A 21,706-nucleotide genomic window follows, 5' to 3' on the forward strand; every position below is an offset into this window, starting at 1 on the left:
GAAGATGAGCAACAACGCACAGTGTGACTGTGGACACCAGTCGCGTACTGTGGACCACATTTCAAAGCCATGCTTGCTTCAGTCATTTGCCAGTGGCATCTCAGACTTGCATCAAGCCACTCCCAAAGCTACCCACTGGCTCACTAATCTGGACTTGGCTATTTGAACATTGCAAATCACCAATCTTGCCCTACAAAAGAAGAAGGCAACTTTCCTCCTCTTTGGAGTCCTGTACTGTTAGACTCGTATAAACTGGCTCTTCAGGGAGAGGGATGTGCAAAGCAGTACCAATAAAATCTGGAAATACTTTTCAGAACTCTTCTGAAATACGTTTAATATGCAGAGTACATGATGATCTGGTAAAAGGGCTTTGTTGGCTTCCTTTGGGATGATCTGCATAACAGTGCCACTCATGGCTACTTCACTCCAGCTGTCTGGCAGACAGTTGCCCTCAAGTACGCTGTGCCACCATGGAACTGGGCTAGAACTGGATGTCTGGAACTGGCTCCTCCCTCAGCTGCACCTGGTGGAGTTAATGGGAGCAGACTTAAGGCTATCCTGAGTGCTTTTGAAAAGCCCCAAGGTTTTACTTCTCCTATTAGTGGAAATTTATAGCTATTGAGCTGAATCTTGGTTCCACAAGATTCAGCTCAATAGTAGTTTTGTCATTGACTTCAGTAGAATCAGGATTTGGCCCGTAATTAGCTGTGTAAAGCTCCTCATTTCAGTTTGCCTGAGTCTGAAGTGTTTTTAGGGTTACTTCAAACATTATGCACTGCAAATCGGCCCCTCTGTGGTCACACAACCTGGCCATCCCTGCTTGATCTCTTGGTGTCACAGACTCACAGGTCGTGCCCACTCTTGGCCCCATGCAGTCCCTGGGAGGACCACCCTTCTTGGGGGTCCACTCTGGGGGATTAAGCCCCTCCACCTCCTGGAACCGCACCTCTCTGAGCCTTAGCAAGCCTGTTTCTCGCCATGGGCCCCCTCAGGGAGTCCACTCGCTCTGGACCCCTGGGGCCTCCACTCCCAGAGGGAATAATTCAGCCATGTTCACTAGACTGGAGTGACTCTCAGCCAGCGTAAAACAGGAGGGTTTATTGAGCTTTTGAACACAGCATAGGTAGCTCTCAGGGCCCTCAGGCCTGGCCTCCCTCAGCACAGCACATCCAAGTCTCCCCTGCATCCCGGTGGGCTTTACTTGCTCTCCCTCTCCAGTCCCAAGACCCCCTGATTCCCAGCTGGGCATCTGATATCACTGACCCCAAGCTCCGCCTCTGTCCATTGTCTTATATCCAGATAAACAGGGTCGCCTGGACCTCCTCTCCTCTCTTCTGTCCTCAGGTCACCAGGGTCCTCTCTTCACAGCCCATTGTCCTCCCACTAGCCAGAACCGGCTGTGACTCCTGAGCTGGGCCTCCCAGTCACCAGTCGCTGGGGTATCCATTCTCCAGGCCATTGGCTGGGGTCCCAAGGTCCGTCATCAGTCCTCTGTAACAACAAACTTCCTCTACCATCACTTTGTTAAACAAGTAACACCCAGGGAAACTGAGTCCCACCCCCTCTGCATGCAAACCATTGTGGGGGGGGGGAAAAGGAAAAACCAAGAAAACTCCTCACTTCGTCACACTTGGCAATCAGAACTTGGTTACAAATGACAAGAACTGACTTAACTACCATGTTGTGAAACCACTGGGGCTGGAGTAGAAATCTGTCAGTGCTGTTCAGGCAAGTGACTTATTTAGCTTCTTGGTCCAGTTCTATGCTAAAAAGTTAGGTTGACCTAGCTATGTTGCTCAGAGTGTGAAAAATCCACACCCCATAGTGATGTAGTCAAGGTGACCTAGCCCCTGGTGTAGACAGTGCTAGGCTGACAGAAGAATTCATCTGTTGACCTAGCTACTGCTTCTTCGGGATGTAGATTAACTCCATTGATGGGAGAACCACTTCTGTCACTGCAGTGTCTACATTGAAGCACTGCAGTGATTTAAGTGTAGATAGAGACTTGGACATGTTATTTTCTAACACAGCTTGTATTTCTGCAAGGATAGTAATTGTACCAGTCGTATTAAGACTGCAGAGTAACAGCCTGTATGTGACGTTCTTTCCAGTCACTGTGTTCGAAACATATGTACACCAGCATTGGGTTACTTCTGGCTGGAAATAAACCATGGAGCCTTTTTTATATACTATAGAACCGTTGCAATAAAATTGTTGGTATAAATAGTTCTGGCTCCTTTGCTTCCTTTCACTGGGATGCATGGAGGGATGGAAAAGCCCCCAACTCAGTGTGTTTGGGATTGGGGGAGTAAGAGAGGGGGTAGCACCAATATAGTAGGCTTCCCTTGCCAGGTGTATGAAGTAAGTCCTCTGGAGTTAACTCCACTTGCTATCTTGTGGGGGAGGGGGAGAAAGCGTTGCTAATAGCAACCCAGTTCTTTGGAATACCATGATGCCAGGCTGAGGCCTTAGAGAGCAGCGTAAAGGGTAGGCTCTCTGGGGCAAGAGCTTCTGTTCCCTGTGGAGAAGTGTGAAGATGCACAAACCCTTTTCCCCTAAGGGAGAGGGAACCTTGTCAGGAATCTCATGAGGTTTGCTGTAGAGTTTTGTATCCCACAACCTGCAACCTGTGCTTTGCATGGCTTTCCTGGGGCTCTCTCATTCTAACCTTGCAAATGAATTATTTTTGAATTCCTCCTCACAGTAGCCTGAGGTATTTTCCCATTGCAACCAGAGGAATTGCTAGACCACCCCGGGGGTGTGGTCACATCTAAATAGCTCAGTGGTTAAAATGCTCACCTGAGATGTGGGAGACTCAAGTCCCTAACTGTCCCACAGACAGTGTGTGGGGGTTGTGGAATATGCATGACACAATTGAGGTGATCTTTAAAATTGGGGTGGCTGGCCTCCTAGGGCTTCTAATGTCATCTAATGTGTCATGCTAAATGATGCAGTAGAAATGTCAGCCTACATAACCTTCCGTGTGGCAGCCACCCTAGAGGATACCAGCTAAGCTTGCTGTCATATGCTCCTGTGGTCTCTTGTACTGCGTATAATAGAGCAAAGCTCAAAGATAAGTATCTTGCTGCCAAAGGAAACACTGCACCTGGCACATACTTACCTAAGCCTCAAGGCGCAGAAACTTGTCCACCATTGACTAACTTGCTAATGAGTCTTTCCAAAGTTCAGTCTAGCAAAGTGTTTGGTATATAGTTTCTTCTTATCCTGCTTCAACACTTGCAATAAATGCAATATACAATTTGCACTTTTTAAATTTATTCTGACAAATAAGCAGCCACATTCCATCCTATAGCTGTTCTCTGGGTAATCAGGTGAGCTACAAAATTTATGGAGGAGCTACCTTTGCACCCTCTCCTGTCTACTCATTCATGAACCAGTACAAATAAAACCAGTATCCCACCATTTATTATTGTCTAAGCATTAAGGTACAGTGATAAATATAGAAACCTGGACAGAGGATCTGTATGCAACATGATTTTAGAAATTGTGAAGTCAGCATAAATATGATCACCAGAGCAATGAATAGGTACAGCTTCTAAAAGATTGACATGTTTTAACTACAAGCATTGTTTAGATGTCACAACCCAGATTTACAATGTGTTCTTTGAATATCTTTGCCAGCTCTAATGGTCCTTATTTTAAACAGGCAAAACAGCCCTGTGATCAGTAGGAAAGGTATTTACAAATATGTATATTGACCAGAGCATATCGTCTGGAAACCCAGATTCCCTGACAAATAAATGTCACTATGGAAATGTGTATCTAAAATATTTATAAGAAAATGATGCTTCAGGAATGTAAGATGCTTTTAGGATTGCATCTCCTGACTCTGCCTCTTTCTACCTTCTGAGCAGAATAATTTGGCTGAGAATTAAAAACTGAAAGCAAAAATAGTGATCTGCCAAGGAGAGATGGAAATTGGACACGTACCCATTTTTTTCCCCTTTCAGCTGTATAAAGAAGGCCTGAAAATAATGGGGTTTTTCCTAACCTTAGAAATATCAGGAATTGGATGTTAAAAACACACAAGTTTAAATAAAAATCACTTCCTCTTGGTTAGGTTTCACTTCCTCAGTATTTGTGCTTCATAATCCTACTATTTGTCTGGTGATCCATAGTCTGGATTCCTGGGTAGACAAGACCTGTGTTTATGGTGTTAAAAATACTACATAAAGCAAACAAGTGGAGTGAAGAGGAAGCCTTTTCAGGCTACCTTAATACATCAGTGAGATGGGGACTAGTGCATTTTTTTCCCTTTGTAGGTCACCTTTTAAGTCGTTGTGTAAACTGGCTTGCTTGAACTATTGTGCCTGTCATTTACTTACTCATTTTCATTAAAGAGAACAAACTAAAACACATTTGCAAGAAGTCGTAGGAGGAATTAATCTAATGCAAAGCATGTGGGGTGAAGTGGAATAAACAAGCTATTCAGCAAGTCGAGAATGATCGTTCAGAATTGACTTGTGGTTATCTCTCTCTCACTTTTTCTCCCTTTGTTGTGTGTTCTGTATTCATATTTGCCTATCTGTTGGCATTTGAACAGATGATTTATTTCTGCTGATTTGTAAGGAACCATTTTGAGATGATGGATTCATTTGCCCAGCAAAAATTTATACTGTTCAGCAAGATCCAAACCAAATTGAGAGTTCCAGATCGCTGCTTTGTGAGTAATGGCTGCCTTTTGCTTAGGGCAAGTTTAAACCTTTGAACAAGAGAGAAGGCTGTGTAGCATGTGGCATAAACAGAATAGTCTATGAAGCAGAGATTCACTCAGGTGATTCTCGATTCAGCAGCTGTGCCAGTGTACCTGCTAAGCTTCCAGCTGTGTTCTTCCTTGGTCTAAAAAATTATATTGTCCGGCATGCCTGGAAGAAAATACACAATTTTTAGATGGGGCAATGAAACAAAACCTAAACTATCTGATTCTGGGTTTAAAAAAAATTGATTTCTTACTCGTTCTTGGTCTGATCCAAAGCCTCATTGAAGTCAACAAGATGATTTCTATTGATTTCAACAGACAGTGGGTCAGGGCCTGCCTGTTAAGCATGTGCAGTTTTTGGAAGAACAAAATATCACATACCCTATGTGACTGGTTTGGCACGTAGCCATTTTGTGGAATTTTCTACGCCTGGTAGGGGAGCCCTCCGGCTAGAACAATCTGGGCATTGTGCTTCAGGTGAGGAATTTGGAAAGCACTACTGGGGATGGTGGTGAGGGACCAATGGAAGTCAGTGCTTGCTCCATTCTTCTAAAGACATTTTCTGTATCTCTAGTAATGCTTTTCCTGTAGCACACAATCTCCTTCCCAGCTGACAGGAGAGAGCTCTGTAGTGCTCAGTGTGCATGTTGATTGAAAGACAGGAAGAGCTCCTTAATTCTTGGACATACAAAGGGCACTTGATTATAAGGTCTCCTCTGTAAGGAGCTTATTCTGCAGGGTAAAGGGCAGAGAATGAAGGAGGGGATTGCAGAGAGCTAGGCAAAGTAGATGGAGGCAAAGCTGGTGAGGGTGGTGGGTCCCCTTGAATATTCCAGGAGGCAGAATGTAATACTAAGTGGTGGTATTTGTCCAGGACACTGACCAAGATTTTTCAAACCAACTACATTCTTGGGTACCTAAATAAATGGCCTGGTTTTTCAAAAGTGCTGAACATCTTTTAAAGTCAGTGGGAGCTGCCGAGGCTCAGCACTTTTGAAAACCATTTGTTTAAGTACCTTCGGTGAACTTAAATGTCTAACTTTAGGCATACAGGTTTGAAAATGGCCCATGGGTGCTTAAGGCTTCTTCACCACTCATCTGAAAGATGCATGGAAAAGTGAGTGGAATTGAACTCTCTCCTATTTTCCTTTTGATTTTTGCTTGGAAGCACTTTTCTTATACTTACCTTCAACAAAAAACCAGGCCCAAGACAAGGGAAGAAGTAGCGTATGTAAGACATAGGGGGTAATTGTCCCACTCTACCCAATGCTGATGAGGCCTTCATTGGCATATGTGTCCAATTCCGAGCAGCACACTTTAAGAAAGATGTGGACAAACTGGAGAGAGCCCAGGGGAGAGCAACAAAAATGATAAAAGGTTTGGAAAACCTGCCCTATAAGGAAAGGTTAAAAAAAAAAAAACCACCCCGAAACTGGGTATGTTTAGCCTTTAGAAAAGAAGCCTGAAAGGGGGAGACCTGGTAACAGACTTCAAATATATTGAGGGCTGTTATAAAAAGAATGGTGATCAATTGTTCTCCATGTCCACTGAAGGTAAGGCAAGAAGTAATGGGTTTAATCTGCAGCAAGAGAGATTTAGGTTAGAGAGTAGGAAAACCTTTCTAACTATAAGGGTAGTTAAGCTCTCGAACAGGCTTCCTGGGGAGGTTGTGGAATCCCCATTGTTGAAGGTTTTTAAGAACAGGTTGGACAAACACGCCGTCGGGTGGCGTAGGTTTACTTGGTCCCGTCTCAGTGCAGGGGACTGGACTAGATGACCTCTCAAGGTCTCTTCCAGCCCTACATTTCTGTGATTCTAAGTGCTGCAGACGTGCAACTTGGCCCAATAGATGGAGCACCAAATTGGAACTCAAGGGTCCTGGGCTCTATTCCCAGCTCTGCCACTGGCCTGCTGGGTGACCTTGGGCAAGTCACTGCAGCTCTTCTTATATTTCTGTTTTCCTCTCGTCCGCTCTTTGTCTTGTCTTCTTGAATTTCAAGCTCTTCAGGGCAGGGGCTGTTCCTTACTATGTGTGTCTATAGTGCCTCACACAGTGACCTCAATGGGAAACATCTAAGTGCTACTGTAATACAAATAGTAACTAATAATTGTGCACACTGGCTTTATGGCAAGATTCAGTGCTAACTGGAAACAAATGCCCCTTCCCCCACTTGCGGTGCTATCCGTGTGATAAATGGCCTTCTCCGCACATCTTCGATTGCCTCACCTGAACTCTGACCACTGATCTTGGTATTTTTATTGCAGCTTTCCCAACCCCTGAGAAACTTTAAGCTGTGGCCACTCTTTTATTTAAGTTAACCTGGTACATAAAATGCCTCTAATTCTCCCCTTCCAGATATGGATACAGATGTAAATTTCCTTCCCCAAATCGCACTGGACTGAGGTGTAGCGCAGGTGACAGTCAGTCCGGGGCCAGTTTAATTGTTGTATCAGTGAATGGAGGCGAGCTCTCAGCTTTCCACTGGGGACAGAGAACTTGCCTCTGTCCCTGGAAGGTCCTGAGATATCGGGTTTTAAATCTGTAAGGTTTTTGTGTATAGTAAAACTGTTAAGTTGCTTCTAGAGATTTCTTAAATGGATTACTTACAGCTCTCCTCTTCTCTGCAAGACCTGATCAGTTGGCCTCGTGGCAGTTAAAGCACCTGGCTTGATAGGATAGATACAGTTGTTCCACTTTTTTTTAAATCTCATGTGTCTCAAAGAGTTTTCATATACCACACGTGATAAATGAGGACACATGGTGAGTGTCGTCATATGCTACCGGTGTGGTGCTCCGCTCTGTTCAATGTTGATATCAGGTGGCTGCGTGCGTGTGCTCCCTCTGTGTGCTGCCCCAGCTCTGCGCAGATAGCTGACAGAGCAGATCCCAAGAGAACCCCCAGTGACCACAGACTCTAGTAAGGTACGAAGGCAGGTCGGCCAGGTTTATTGTCAAACGAAGCACAGTAATAGTTCCCTCTAGACTTTACTCTACAGGACATACTATGAATATGTGCCCCCTGGCAATGGACTCAGCTCAGTCAGTGGTGGGACTTTCCACTGCCCCCTAGGCTGGACAAAGACACCGCCCCAGGGATGTATTCTTATACACAGGCACAAACAAGTTACACATCACTCCTGACGTATTGAGGTGCAACCCCTTTACGTAGCAAGGTACAACCCCACTACGTAGTAAGGTGCCACCTCTCACCTTGTACATGTTGATTTGAACAAAACAACTCTATCCATCATATTACCCCTTTGGCCCTGTCGTTGGGATGGGTCAGCTTGTTCCTTGTTATCTGTGTGGAGTGTACAAGTATGCAAATGTTCTGATATCTGGTGTCTAGTACCTTTTAGGTATGTCTCTTTTTGCATTATCAGCCCTTTCCTTGCCAGCTTCTGTGAGCAGGGCCTGCCTCTGGCTCACAGCTGAACTTTGCTTTATGTTAGCAAAGTCTTGACCATTACTTTAATTCAGGCCTTAGGCCTCATACCGGGCCTCTGATTCCAAGGTTTATATCTCAGGACCTCCTCTTACTACAGTGAGGTATGCGGGCTTGATTGGTATGGAGTTGGGATGCATTATTCATTAATAGGGAAGCCAGAAATTAGTTATGCAGGTCATCCCAAGGGAGTGCCAATGGCGCCTTTTCGAATTACCCCATTCGCTGCAGTCATGTATGTTCTCATTCTCCCTCGTCCTTGTGCCCACAAAGTTCCAACAGTCAATTACATCCCACCGAAAAATTGCTTCATGGCAAATAGTGTCCTGGTTCTTTAATGTCTAAAATAGATGTGGGGAGGTGAGGAGGAGCCCTGGGGAAAGCATAGTTTTGAATCTCAATCTGGCTGTTTTTTCTAGGGCTGGGACTTTGTTCTCTTTCTCTGATTTCACTCTGGAGTGTCTCAGCTCCTTTCAGTCTCCTTGAGCCTATGCAGGTTGTTTCTTACTGGTGTGGAATGGACTTTTTGGACAGTGTACTGGGTCAGTAGTAATGAAGGCTTTCTGAGCACCCCTCAGTGTGTCCTCATAGTCGTTCTGTTTGGGAGTCTGCATGTGTATGGAGTTTGGCGTGTCATCTTCTGGAATTGAGCCTTGACTCTTGCTCATCAAGGTAGCATGAGGAGTAGATGTCGGTAGTCTTTTCCCCTTTAGAGGCCTGTGTTTTAAAATCTTTCTCAACACAAGTGAAATGAGTTGCTTCTCATTGTGGCCCACAGTTGATATCTATCTCCATAACAAACTTTTAACTATCATCCTTCTCTGTTTAGGAGTAGGCCCGGGGCTGGGATTGGGATGGGGGATGGTGCATTTGCAGAACTGTGTTGGTAGAGCCTTGTGCAGTCTTTGCTTAAATTCTTCCTGACTGTTTTGTGTCCTCTTTTCCTCACTTCTTGTGATGACTAATGTTTGTATGAAACAGAGGAAAATGACTGTGGAAAGAGCCTTTCCTTCCTGTGAAGTGATGATTAATGATGATAAACTATGCCCCCTTACACTTTCAGACCTGTTTGTTGCTGAATGAATCCAAATCCCTTTATGAGTAATTGAAACATTGCCCTTAGGAATCATGGTTACTTCCATTTTGTTCTCACTCCAAAACCACTTTCTCTGCCTATCTCTGATCTTAGTAGTTGAATTTGGAGCAGACTGGTGGTTAGCAGCCCTGACCTACTTTCAGCAGGAAGTGGTTCCAGGGATATAAGTTGCTAGAATGTGGATGGTCAGGGGGACGCTGGAAGTACTCAGTTGCACTTTGCCCTCCTGGAAATGGTTTGCCAAACTTCAGACTGGTGGAAGGCTGGATCAGTTCCTTTATTGGCTCCAAGGATAGACCAGATATCAGTGGCAAAGAAGCACTATTGCACAGTGGTGGCTAGTTCAGATGAATGGATGAGTGCCCACCATACCGTTTTACAGCTAGAAATTGAAAAGCCTGAAACCTAGATCTGTCCCCATCCCCTTTCTCTGCTATATGACACATAACATAAAAGGAACATTTTTTTTGTTTGTTTTTAATTGGGGAAATAAAATATTCCTGACATTAACTGACTCTGGAACTGTGGGTCCCAAGAGTTTAAGAACTGTCTTCTTTGTAGCCTGCCTAAATCAGATCTACCGCTCTCTTCTTCCGCTTAGGACTTGTCCATCCCTGATTAACTCCATGTGTGTGCACACTTATTCCAGAATAAGGGAGCCTTGTTCCTATTTATCTTAACCCACTGAATAGGTGTTCCAGAGTAACCATGTGTAGATAAACCCTTAGTCTGGTCAGTGTTGCTTTTTCAGCTTCAGCTCTGAAAGCCCCGAGATTCGAGAGGCCAGCATGAGGGCCTGACAAATCCCACAGAAGCTTGAGACTCAGGCCCCAGGCCTGCAGTTAGGCAGATAAGGACTCTAGCTGAGTGGGAGGAGCAAAGAGAGAACCTGGAGCTCGCCACATTTTTTCAGGAGCATAAAGGCTGTAGGGGTGAGAAAGGGCACTTATATTTGAAGGGCAATTAAACCCTGGGCATTAGCGTGAGGGTGGGGAGTGGAGAAAGATGGAGATTTCAGTTTTGTGTTAAATGGAGAAACTGGGACCTGTGGGCAGCAATTTAATGGCAGCTACACTGTGCTTCAGAAGCCAGTAGGGAGCTGACCCTCATGTGTCCTCTTTCGCAGAGCAATGGGGGGCAGCTGCTTGCTGCTACCTGTTCTGAACGCCCTATCTGGTTCCTGACACAGGCGCTTTGAACAGACTCTCCCTGTCGCCTCCCCTTCCCGAGGGCTGGGAGACTCCGTTTATGGGATTGTTTTAATTCAGGTGCCTCTTGGGGAAGGGAAGTGCAGATTCAGCAGTGGAGCCCCAGACAGCTGAGGCTGGCAGGTCAGGAATGTGATCCTGACAGCTGGATTGGGACTGAAACAGCTAATGTGGTGCGTGGAGAGAGCAGGGGAGAGAGACTGGGAGGGCGCTTGTAGAAAGAAAATCCATAGGGAGCTAACTTGTTCACATTTCCTGCCCTCCGCCTCCCTCTCTCTGCTGTTCCCCGTTCTATAGCCTGCATGTATTCTGTATAATGCACGCCCACACGCACACGTTGTCTTGGCACCTGGCAGAGCCATTAAACTGAGACTCTGTCAGCGCTTCCATTAGAAGCCCATCTCCACTCCCACCCCCTGCTTTTTTGCAGGATTTATAATATAATGGCTTTGTGCATTATAATGATTCAAGCCTCCAGGAAACTTCCCTGCAGCCCCTGCCACGGTGGTTCCAAGGTGCATCAGGCATGTAATTAGACTGTGGGAGTGTGTTCCCTGCGGTTTTAAAAACAAAAAGAGCATTGTGGCTATTTTGGTAACCAAACAAATTGACCTTGCAAATCGCCATCGCTGATTGCAGGTGTCAATATCCTGTCTGCTTTGAACCTTACAGAATTATTATTCCTGCTTGGTAAGGAAACAGAAGGTGGAGACTGATTCAGTGGCTTGGAAGTGGGGATAAGAAGCCTTTCATCTCATGAATGCTGCTCAAACAGAGCAGAGGTTGGAAGTGTCCAAAATTTTGCAGCAGATTGGCATGGTGGCCTGCGTGAAACAAGTTTGATGATTCCAGTGCGACTCCTAGAGAGTCAGTGTTCACAAAGAGTCCAGCAGACCAAACAACAACAATGGCAGACGACCAAGGTTTGAATGGGCTGTGGAGACTGGTCCACCCTGGGAAGGGCTGAGGTATATTAGTAAGGCGGGTGTGTGGGAGCTTGCCCTGCTGTTCAGCCTTTCAAGCTGGCACATTTCACCAGCACTGAACTCTGAGAGGGAAAAACAAGTTAAATTGTAGTTGGGGAAGAGGAGGAAGAAGGCAAAAGATCCTCTAGCTTTATAGAGGTAAGTATGTTTAAAATGGCTCTAAGATGAAGCTGTTAAAGTTAGAGCACATCAACAAAGGGGGTGGCTGGGAGAGGAGGAAATCAAGTGGAGCAGTGTGGTTTCTGTTGTTTTGCATTCTGATAACTTGGAAACAGCTCCCTCCTTAAATCTCCCCCCAAAACAAACAAAACAAAAAAAAAACCCTTGAGACCAAAAACAGAAACCTCAAACCCCCAACAGCAAACAAATGGACAAACCTGGTCTGCGGCCAAGCCTTTGCACGTCAAGCTTCAGCCCAAAGAGAATATTTCACAGCTGTGCTGTAAACCCCTGAAATGAAGGCTTTACAGTGGAAATGCTGACAACCCCTTAAGCAGAACAACGCACTGTAATTAGTGTTCCATGTTTAATGTGCCAAACGAAGCACAGCGGAGGTAAATGGAATACCTCGAGCCTTTGTTTTACAGCAGTAACAGGAGATCAGAACATGTGTTGAGACAGGAGATCAGAGGCTGTGTCGTATGCACCAGTCCCGGATGGTTACGCACACTTGTAGTTGTGCATTGTTTGGGGGGCTGGAGAGAAAGCTGGTGGTCTGAGAGATGGGCTAGCTTTGGGACTTGGGACTCGCCATTTGAATGTAGCCTCTGTAGCCCAGGGCCGCCCAGAGGATTCCAGGGGCCCGGGGTCTTGGGCGGCGAGGGGGCCCCGCTTCGGCGGTAAGTCGGCACGGGGGGGGGGGTCCTTCCGTTCCGGGACCCGCCGCCAAAGTGCCCCAAAGACCCACAGTGGGGACCCCCCGCTGCCGACTTACCGCCGAAGCGGGACCCGCCGCCGAAGTGCAGCCCCCACCGCGGGTCTTCGGGGCACTTCGGCGGCGGGTCCCGGAACGGAAGGACCCCCCCGGCCGCCGAATTACTGCCGAAGACCCGGCTGCACTCTTGCGGCGGGTCCCGCTTTGGCGGTAATTCGGCGGCAGGGGGGGTCCTTCTGTCCCGGAGAGGAAGGACCCCCCGCCAGCGAAGACCGGGAGCGAAGAAGCTCCGGGGGCCCGGGCCGGGCCCCGCGAGAGTTTTCCTGGGCCCCCGGAGCGAGTGAAGGACCCCGCTCCAGGGGCCCCGAAAAACTCTCATGGGGGCCCCTGCTGGGCCCGGGGCCTGGGGCAAATTGCCCCACTTGCCCCCACCTCTGGGCAGCCCTGCTGTAGCCCACTCCTGCCTGTGCATCCTCACCTCTCAATTGTCCATGCATGGCCAAGATGCATCTTCACATATGTCATTACACCCCTGAAGTCAACAGCTTCATGCCACATTGCTGTGTTGCAACATTCCAAATAAATTCAGGACCGTAATGGTGCTGAAAGCTACAGTGGCAGAATCCAGGGGGAACAGTCATGTCAACTGGGGCTTTCATGAAATCTAGCCTTGATCTTTTGTAAGGGGGAAAAAAATCATTCTGTATTGACTCTTCAGACAAAACAGTTACTAGTTATTGACAACTGCTGCACAGTTGGTGAAGGTACTCTAGTCTTTCCAAAATGCAATGACCAAGTTCCCTCACTGCTTTCTTAACACTAGGTTTTCTTTGCATCCGACGAAGTGGGCATTCACCCACGAAAGCTCATGCTGCAAAAAGTCTGTTAGTCTATAAGGTGCCACAGGATTCTTTGCTGCTTTTACAGAACCAGACGGCTACCTCTCTGATACTAGGTTTTCTATGTCTGCTTCTCTCATAGAAGCATGTGGCTAAGTGCATTATGTGAGCATGTGATTTATTGACAGGGAAGGATGTAGTGTTGTCTTGCTCGCTTGATGATGTTAGCTAATGAAATGGACTAAAACATTAATTGTATTACTGTATATCTCTTGGCCCACGTGAGGCTTTTAACTAAGGACTTGTCCACGCTTGAAAGCTGACTGAAATAGCTATTCTGGAATGGAATAACTATTTCAGAATAACTTGTTGCAGAAGAATGACTCTGGAATAGCTCTTTCAGTTAATTTCCAGGTATAGACACACCTTTAGAGCAGTGGTAATTCTTACCCATTGTTTATCTTTGGGCTGCCCTCTCGGAATGGCTGAGATATGTGATGGACTCTCATACCTGGGAATGGCCTTTCTAAGTTACTGTCTCCTGTAAGCTGCTAGTTGATGTTGCTTTAGGAATTAGTTGTTGATGCATTAGCTGTGCCTACGTGGTTGTGCTGATTTCATGATGTTCCTCTCTTGGGAGCCGTTTTTGAGTACTGAGGTGTTGGACAGAGTTCTTCTCCCTCCTCTTAAATTCTCCAGCTATTTATTTCTGCACTAGAATAGCTCTGCTCTCGTGGGGAATGTGTAGCTCCCTGGGCTTCCGAAGATGTGGATGGCATTGAAAGGCTAGAAATGGGGCTAGCCTGGTGGGCTAACAGTTAAGACTTCCATTTGGTGTTTGGGGGGATGGAGAAGGGGAGGAAAAAATTGCACTTGGACTCCTACTCAGTTCCTTTCTTCTGTGTTGGGATGAGTGATGTGACACGCATCAGCTGTGTTGCTTCCAGACTGGATAGAAATATTACAGCAACATCAAGGCATTGTCCAACCTACAGTTGAAACCATGCTCAGAGTGTCCCTTATTACAGATGGTTTCCCTGACCAGGGTTTGGTTCCCCTGAGAACTGTGGCTGTCAAGCTGTGCTGTAGAACCTTCCCATTGGGTGGACCACAGTGTGATCCTAACGCAGCTCTTGCCATCCTGTGACCTAAGAGGTGCAAGGAAGGAGATAGGGATTCAATAGCATGGCTTGACTGATATGGTTCGGGGGAGAGGGAGGAAGTCTCTGCTCACAATGGAGAGGAAATCTCTCTGCAAGGCCCAGCTCAGAAACAGCCCTCTCAGGTTCAGCCATAGGATTGGCTTCTTTGGATCTACACAGCAGTGCGTACTTTGGTGGAGGAGTGTGTTTATAATGGTAGGGTCCCAGTCAGAGCCTGTAGCATTGGTTCTGTAACACCGACTGATGCCATCTAAGAAGCAAGAGCACACTTTGTGCCTCTACCACCTCTGGCCATAGATGTTGCTGTGTATACAAGCCCAAAGGGAGCATGCCAAGCTCTTCCAGGCTGGCACGACACAGCGTATGGGAGAGTGGGGTGGCTGGGGGTATCCTTAGGACTTAAAATTTTGTTCTAGCCCTCTCATGCAGCAACAACTGCTGGTGGTAAGTCGACCTACACTACGCGACTCCAGCTATGTGAATAATGTAGCTGGAGTCGACATACCTTAGGTCGAGTTACCACGGGGGGTCGACGAGAGAAACCCTCCTGTTGACTTACCTTACTTTTCTTGTCGGGGGTAGAGTGCAGGGGTCGACTGGAGAGTGATCTGCTGTCGATTTGGCAGGCTAAATCGACCGCCGATGGATCGATCTCAGAGCCTCGATCCCTGTGGTGGTGTAGACCTGGCCTCAGCTTCCCCAAACTAGCACAGAGCCTGAGCCAGTGGTAAAATCCCTCACTGGGAGCTGTCAGTTGCACTTCTTGTTTGTGATTGTTCTTCCTGTTTGAGGCAGCTGACTGGGGGCCGTTAGACCAGTCTTTCTGAGAGGTTTGTCAGTAATTGAGCAGGGGGGCCTGGAGACCACTTGCTCACATACCTGGGTGTCTTATTGCAGTGTTTGGCTGGTTCTCCCTGGTCAGGAGAACTTGGTAAACTCTGGCTGCTCTCTGCAGTGCCCTGAGAGTGCCAGCTATGGCAGCACAGCAATGGGAGCTTCCTCTCCTGGACGTCCTGCTCGTGTTGAATAGGGTTCCAGCAACAGTGCCATATTAGTACTGAGATGGCCAGCACTGCGGCCATCTTCCTTACATCACTACTTTGCCGGCTAGAATAACTTTGTGAGCTAACCAACCATAGGGCCTGAAGATTCAGCAGAGGCGAAGGATGAATGTGTGGCCTGAAGCACAGGAGTGGCAGATGGGAGATCTGGGTTCTGCCACAGGCCTGCTGTGTGACCCTGGGGCAAGACACTGAGGCAAACTTTTTCAAACTTGTGTGCCTGAAATTTTGGCACCTGAAAAAGTGGGCCAATTTCTGATGTACTGAGCACCTGTAACTCCCCAATGAAGTGAGAGGTGCTCAGTACATCCGACAATCTGGCCACTGTTTTAGGTACCTAAGTGTAGATTTAGGTGCCTAGTTTTAGGCACCCACACTTGAAAAAAATTGACTTAAGGAAACCTCTCGGTCTCTGGAACTTGGGTGCAATCTAACCTGAACTCCATAAGAGTGTTGCATGTGGCTAAATTCAATAACACTTTTAAAGCACTTTGCGATCCTTGGATGGAAATGCCTGGTATTAATAGAACTCCACAGTATGATGTAATGACCGCAAAGGGCCAGACTTCAAAAGTTCAGCCTCCCCTCTGGGCCTGTAGTTTGAGGGCACAGATTATTGCAGGCACAACTTTGCAATTCAGTCTTGTAATTATCTGCACGTGTCAGTTAGGTGTCCATATCTGATACGCAGGTACCAACAGGGGACTGATGCATTTAAATGAGAAGTGTGGGTGCAAAAAAGGATGTCAACTCAAGGACCCATGGAAAAACTACACCCCAAGTTTCAAACACTGAATGCAAACTCTGCGCTTCCCCCAACCCCCACTCTTCCATCTTAGGTTCACCTCGCTTCCACTCTATTCAGTCTGATTGGGACTTGGAGACAGGTGATTACGGGCTTCTTTTTGTCTAAGGGATAGTGGAGTGTTGCAATAAGTGAAGCTGAACAAGGAAAGGTTATGGCTGAGTAGAATCTATAAGATTCTGCTTGTTAAATGAGTTTGTGAATTCTTGCCTTGCAAGTCATAGTCATGGCAGCAGGCTTCCTACTTGCAAAGGTTTGGATCTGAGGTGAGAGGCGAAGTGAGAGGAGTCAGTTTTTAAAAATCAGAGTTAATTGTGGAGCTTTGAAAACTGGGCTCATGCTTCATGGGATGCTCCTCTTGTAGCACTAGGTCTAAATACAACGGTAAAAAGACCAACTATCTCCCTCTCAGCAACAGTTCTGCCTTTATAAAGGAAGGAACAGAGTTGGGTTGTGATCAGCTAGAGGGGAGAAGATGCTTTCCAGCAGGAAAATAATTTTGTGGGCACATGTGGACTTGGTGTCCCCTTTGGGTCTGAATCCTGCTACATGCTGCAGGACAAAGGGGGCATTTGTTGCCTGCAAGCATTTTCAAGCCTGCCTTATGTTACACAGCTGCCTGGGGTGTCTGCAACACTCCACGTGGGAGAGGAAGACCCGAGGAAGTGCAGTGTGGTGCTACAGGGCTGTGTGGGAGTGAGGGTTGTGAGAGGGCGGGGGAGGAGAGTGAGAACTAAGGGTGGCCGACCAGATCTGTTAAGTAACCCACTCTCCGGTTCATTTTTTCCTTAAAAGCTGGGAGTGCCAAGAGTCTTCCAACTCCATGCTCCCCAGCTTGTGAAGCTGAGTGTAGTTCCTTGAAGAGCCTATTGACATACTGCTCAGAAACCTTGTCTACATTGGGAAAATTACTCATTGCTGACAATGTGTCCTGTAGCAGGTACTGCTGAAGTGCAAGCATGGCCTCGGACAAATAGTGTGTATGCTGCCTTTTTGGAAACCGTGGTTAAAAGCAGCCTGGGCTGCACCTGGCGCTAAGCTATATTGCACAGTTGATGTCCATTATCAGCAATGGGTAATTTTCATAATGAGACAAGGCTGGAGTGTTGGCCAGATGGGATCACTTGAGAGAGATGTAAATTGCTTTCCATTCACCATCTCTGGGGCTGAGAATGCTCTACTTAGGGATCTCAACCCCTGTTAGTTGGAGGGGCAGAGAGCTGGGGATCTGGGCTTCAGTGCTGTGTGTGTGTGTGTGTGTGTGTAATTACTTTCCAAACAGAATTTTTTAAAAATATTTTGTTGTGTTTTGAAGCCACTGTAACACACCTGAACAAAGCACAAGTGCCCTTTTTTTTCCCCCAAAGGAAAATGGAATTGGAGCTAAGCTATTTTCTTGCTTTGCTAGTGGATTTATAGATGCATTTTTAATAGTCTGCTCTTATTTAATAACCATATTGAGTTACAGTTTTGTAAAAGCCACATTTCCAAAGAGACTCATTTTGCAAGAATGAAGATAGAATGACTGTAGGGATTGGGATATGTATGGGATATGAAATCTTCCATCTCTAGGTCACCAGCTTGAATACAGGGAAAGCCATGAGTTATTGAACTGCTGCCTTTTGCTGGCTTGTGTGAAATGAGGTGATGGGGTCTCAGTCCAGTTCCTTGTGGAAGGTGTAGCTATATATCAAAACCCACCATTACTATTGGCACTCTCTCTAGCAACCTGAGCAGAGAACTCAAGGATAAAGAGGCCATACATCTCCACCATATAGGTAATTCCTTGAGTTCTGTGTTGGGGCACATTGGCACTGGAAAACTTGCCCTACCTGTCTATTGTGCACCCTGTTGTCTGGATGAACACAAGACCTCGATCTCCTGGGAAGCTATCGATGATCATAGTAATCGTTGCAATAATAACTTCTTACGTGGCACCCATGCCTGAAGGCTTCTGGATATTTAACAAAATATAACTCAAACTATGTTACTCAAAACCAGAAGACAACATGACCCAACAAAATCAAGAATTGGCAGGGATGGCGGTGCGGGGGAAAACACATGCATATAACATGCAATAAATAAAACCATACTGCATGAACTGTAAATGAAAGAGAACAATTTTGTGCCTCCGTCAGGAGAACACCAGGGAGGACCACAGGCTTAAGTTTAGCTGAAGCGTTTTCTAGAGTCCTCTCTGGCCCTTGACTGAGAAGGCCCAGCCTTCAGCATTGTGTCACTTTGTCTTCACAAGCATGAAATTCACTTTTGAAAAGATTTCTAAAAAGGAAACCAGTTTTAAGATCTAATATGCCATGTTTCTCAACTGAAGGGTCATGACTCCCAAGGGAGGGGGGTTACCAAAGGCAGTTGGGAGGGTGGGAGGTTGCGAGGTATTGAAAACTTTATTACAATTCTATAGCAAAGAAAATCAAATGTCCAGGTTGACTCTGGAGTGGTCAAAACCTTCATAGTTTGTGATGTCAAATGAAGTAGTTGAAGTCAAAGAACTTCTATCTTATATAATATTATCATCATGGATACATCTTCTATAAAAGAGTAAGAAATGTAAGGGAGGGTCATATGAATTTCTGATTTCAAATAAGGGGTTGCCACCCTGAGAAAGTTGAGAAATACTTTTCTAACGGTTAGAACACAGGAGTGAGAGCTAGTTGGATCTTGGGTTCTGTTCCGCATGATCCCCTTATGACCGTGGGCAAGTCGCCTTGTGCCTCAGGTGAAAGCAGAACCTCAGTGAAGTGAATCCCAGAGTTTGAATGTCTACTCAGGAACTTCTCGAGCCTGCACCACCTGGGTTGGAGACTTTTGCCAGCTTTTGTTTTAGTACCAGTGGGAATTCGCAGTACAAATGATTAGAGGAGGGGGCGGGTGGGGAGGGGGAGGTAAAGGAAAGCTCTCTGAATGCTTCAGAACCTCAAAGAGGAGGTTCTGCAAAAGGACAAAGGCTTAGTGGGTTTTTAAAGCCTTCAAGCGGCTGTTTCTTTCCTTTCCAAACCCAATCTCCTTGTCTGGAAAAAGCAGATATTTCAAGCAACAACTTATAGAGTGGGATATTTGCATTTGAAAATCCATTTATGCTAGCTACGGGTCTCCCTTGGGATCCCTGAAAGTGGCAGTACTCTTCCACTGGATGTTGCCTCAGCGACTTTTGATGTTCTCTTCATTGCCCTCTGGGAACCATGTTTCTGAATGCCAGTATGAGGTAATCCATTGGCACCCATGTGTGGACCCATCTGTGAGTGCCGCTCATGACTCTTTCTGTTTTCCTTTTGCACTAGGTGACCTTGGAGAAAGTGTTAGGAATAACTGTGTCGGGAGGCAGAGGATTAGCCTGCGACCCCAGGACCGGCCTTGTCGCATATCCAGCAGGGTGAGTCACTGCACACCTCATGAAAGGCCTCAGCTTAACCCGAGCTGATAAATACTGTATCTTTACATTGATGTATCAGATACGGTCTTTGGTGGAGAGGCTGTTAATTTTCACTAAGTAGCCTCCTAACATGTGAGGATGACTTCTCTCAACAGCATTGGTTTAATAGCTTGTTAGAGGGACTGCATTTTCGCTGTCATCTTTTAATTAGATTCTTTTCAGCTCTTCCTCCTCGTGCTTTCAGCTAAGTGTTGAATGCCTTGCGTTTTTAATTAGATTCTCTGGTGTTCTGAACGTGCACATAACTCAATGGATGTTCAACTCTGTGTTCCTAATAGTGATGCTCTCTAAGAGATGGCAATTGTAGCACGGAATAACCCTCTTGCATGTATTGTGTGATGTCTGGCATTGTGCTCTTCACCCAGACATGGAGAGAGAAATCCAGTCTGACTACACTGGTAGTTTCAGTCCAGGCATCCTCTGGAATACACTCCCCCATCCTTTTTCCCTAACCACCCCCCACCCCCACAATATTACCCTGAAAAGGAGGTTAGGTCTCTCAGGAGCCTACAAATGCTGCTCTGAAGGTTGGTCACAGTAGGTTGCTCAAGAATAATTAGACATTTTCTTCCTCTGCACCTAGGGATTGTGTATTCTGCCTTCACATCATCATATCTCCTGAGAAACTGAGCTCAGATCCCCTGGGAAGCACACTGCCCCCGGAGCACTGGGTTGGCCTTTTTTGTTTATGAATATTTACCCAATAAAGCAGCTTTTATCTTGTCTTATTGGCCACAAGAGGGTCAGTAAATTTAAATGGAATACGGTTATTGTTACTGAGACTGAGGGATCGGGATGGTTACGTTCTGACTCCTAGCATTAGTTATATCAATCTTATCTATTTTATAATGGCTGTACTCTGGAGTAGACCAATGGCAAACACAATCAGCAGAGGATTTCCCTGAATGTTATGATCTGGGAACATAGAATACTTAGTATTTTCTAATTGGAGTGGTTACTCTGCTGTAAAGGTGACCCATCAAGACAAAGCACTAGTTACCAAATCCCTGTCTCCGTTGAAATTTTAGCCCATATTTTGATAACCATCCCACACATTTCTAATACCGCTAACCTCCATTTGCCAGAGTTCTACATTAGCTGCAGATTAGTTGTGTTTTGTGTGAAGATGTATATGACCTCTGACATGCCCAACTAGCCTTCTTTGGTAGGCAACTGCCTGTTTGGCTTGCTGAGATAGCAGTATCTAGAAACTTGTGCCTCAGAAATAGAAAAAGAACCTGATGTGGATGGAGTCATGAAAGCCAAGTGAGGAAAACATTTCAAGGAGGACATGATGAACATTGTCAAATGTAACAGAAGTACCAAAGAAGATGAGGCCTGAGATTTAGCCAGAAAGTTGCAATTGGAGACTTTGGTGAGAGCAATTTGTGTGGAGAGAAGAGGGTCTAAGTCAGATGAGGGGACCCAGAGTGGAGCTGGAAGGAGGAACTTGGGACAGCAGTTGTAGGTGGCATGTAGGAGCATGCAAGATGCAAGTCAATGAAATTTAAGAGTCCTCTCTCTGTCACTGTTGCTTAAAGTAATAGATGGAGGCAATGTATCTGACCCGAAATTTTGCTCTGTCCTATTATTGCCTTCTCACAAGAGTTTCCTGTGTGTCATTGGCAAGTGCATTTTTAAGTTTTGGGTATGGGTGAGTAGAAGTGTAATTTGTATGATAAATAAAAATCTGAACTCCTACTATAAATATATTGTATGGGCCCTTCAAGAGCTAGGTGTGCTGGGGAACCGGTCTCTGCTAGATAAGATCCATCTGTTCCACTGAAGCCTCCTCCTGGTTGTGATGATCACTACTGCACCATTTGTTCTGTGCCGTACTGTCATTCATGCCCTTTAAGGCTGGGAGCCCTTGGGGACTGGGATTCCATTCTGTGTTTAGCGCTTATTATCTGTTGTAAAACGCCTTGTAAATGTATGCTGCTATATAAATAATAAGGCAAAAGAGCTTCCATAGGAGCTTCGCTTGGGCGTGAGAGGCAGGCCTGAGGGCAAACACAGATGAGTAAACATAAATTGCCTGCCTTCTCATGGTGTGA

The 21,706-nt window shown here is 46.0% G+C and overlaps 1 protein-coding gene across 4 annotated transcripts in view; it reads left to right on the forward strand.

The window, feature by feature from the left end:
• The window catches only part of MAPKBP1 (mitogen-activated protein kinase binding protein 1), a 129,197-nt gene that overhangs the window by 21,790 nt on the left and 85,701 nt on the right, over positions 1–21,706 (forward strand). For all 4 annotated transcript variants that reach the window (XM_039534381.1, XM_039534380.1, XM_039534382.1 and 1 more), the window contains one exon: positions 19,498–19,589. In XM_039534381.1, the coding sequence (XP_039390315.1) occupies positions 19,498–19,589 (92 nt within the window). The remainder of the gene's footprint in view (positions 1–19,497; positions 19,590–21,706) is intronic.

Source organism: Mauremys reevesii, linkage group 4, assembly GCF_016161935.1.
Source record: "Mauremys reevesii isolate NIE-2019 linkage group 4, ASM1616193v1, whole genome shotgun sequence".
Taxonomy (NCBI): Eukaryota; Metazoa; Chordata; order Testudines; family Geoemydidae; genus Mauremys; species Mauremys reevesii.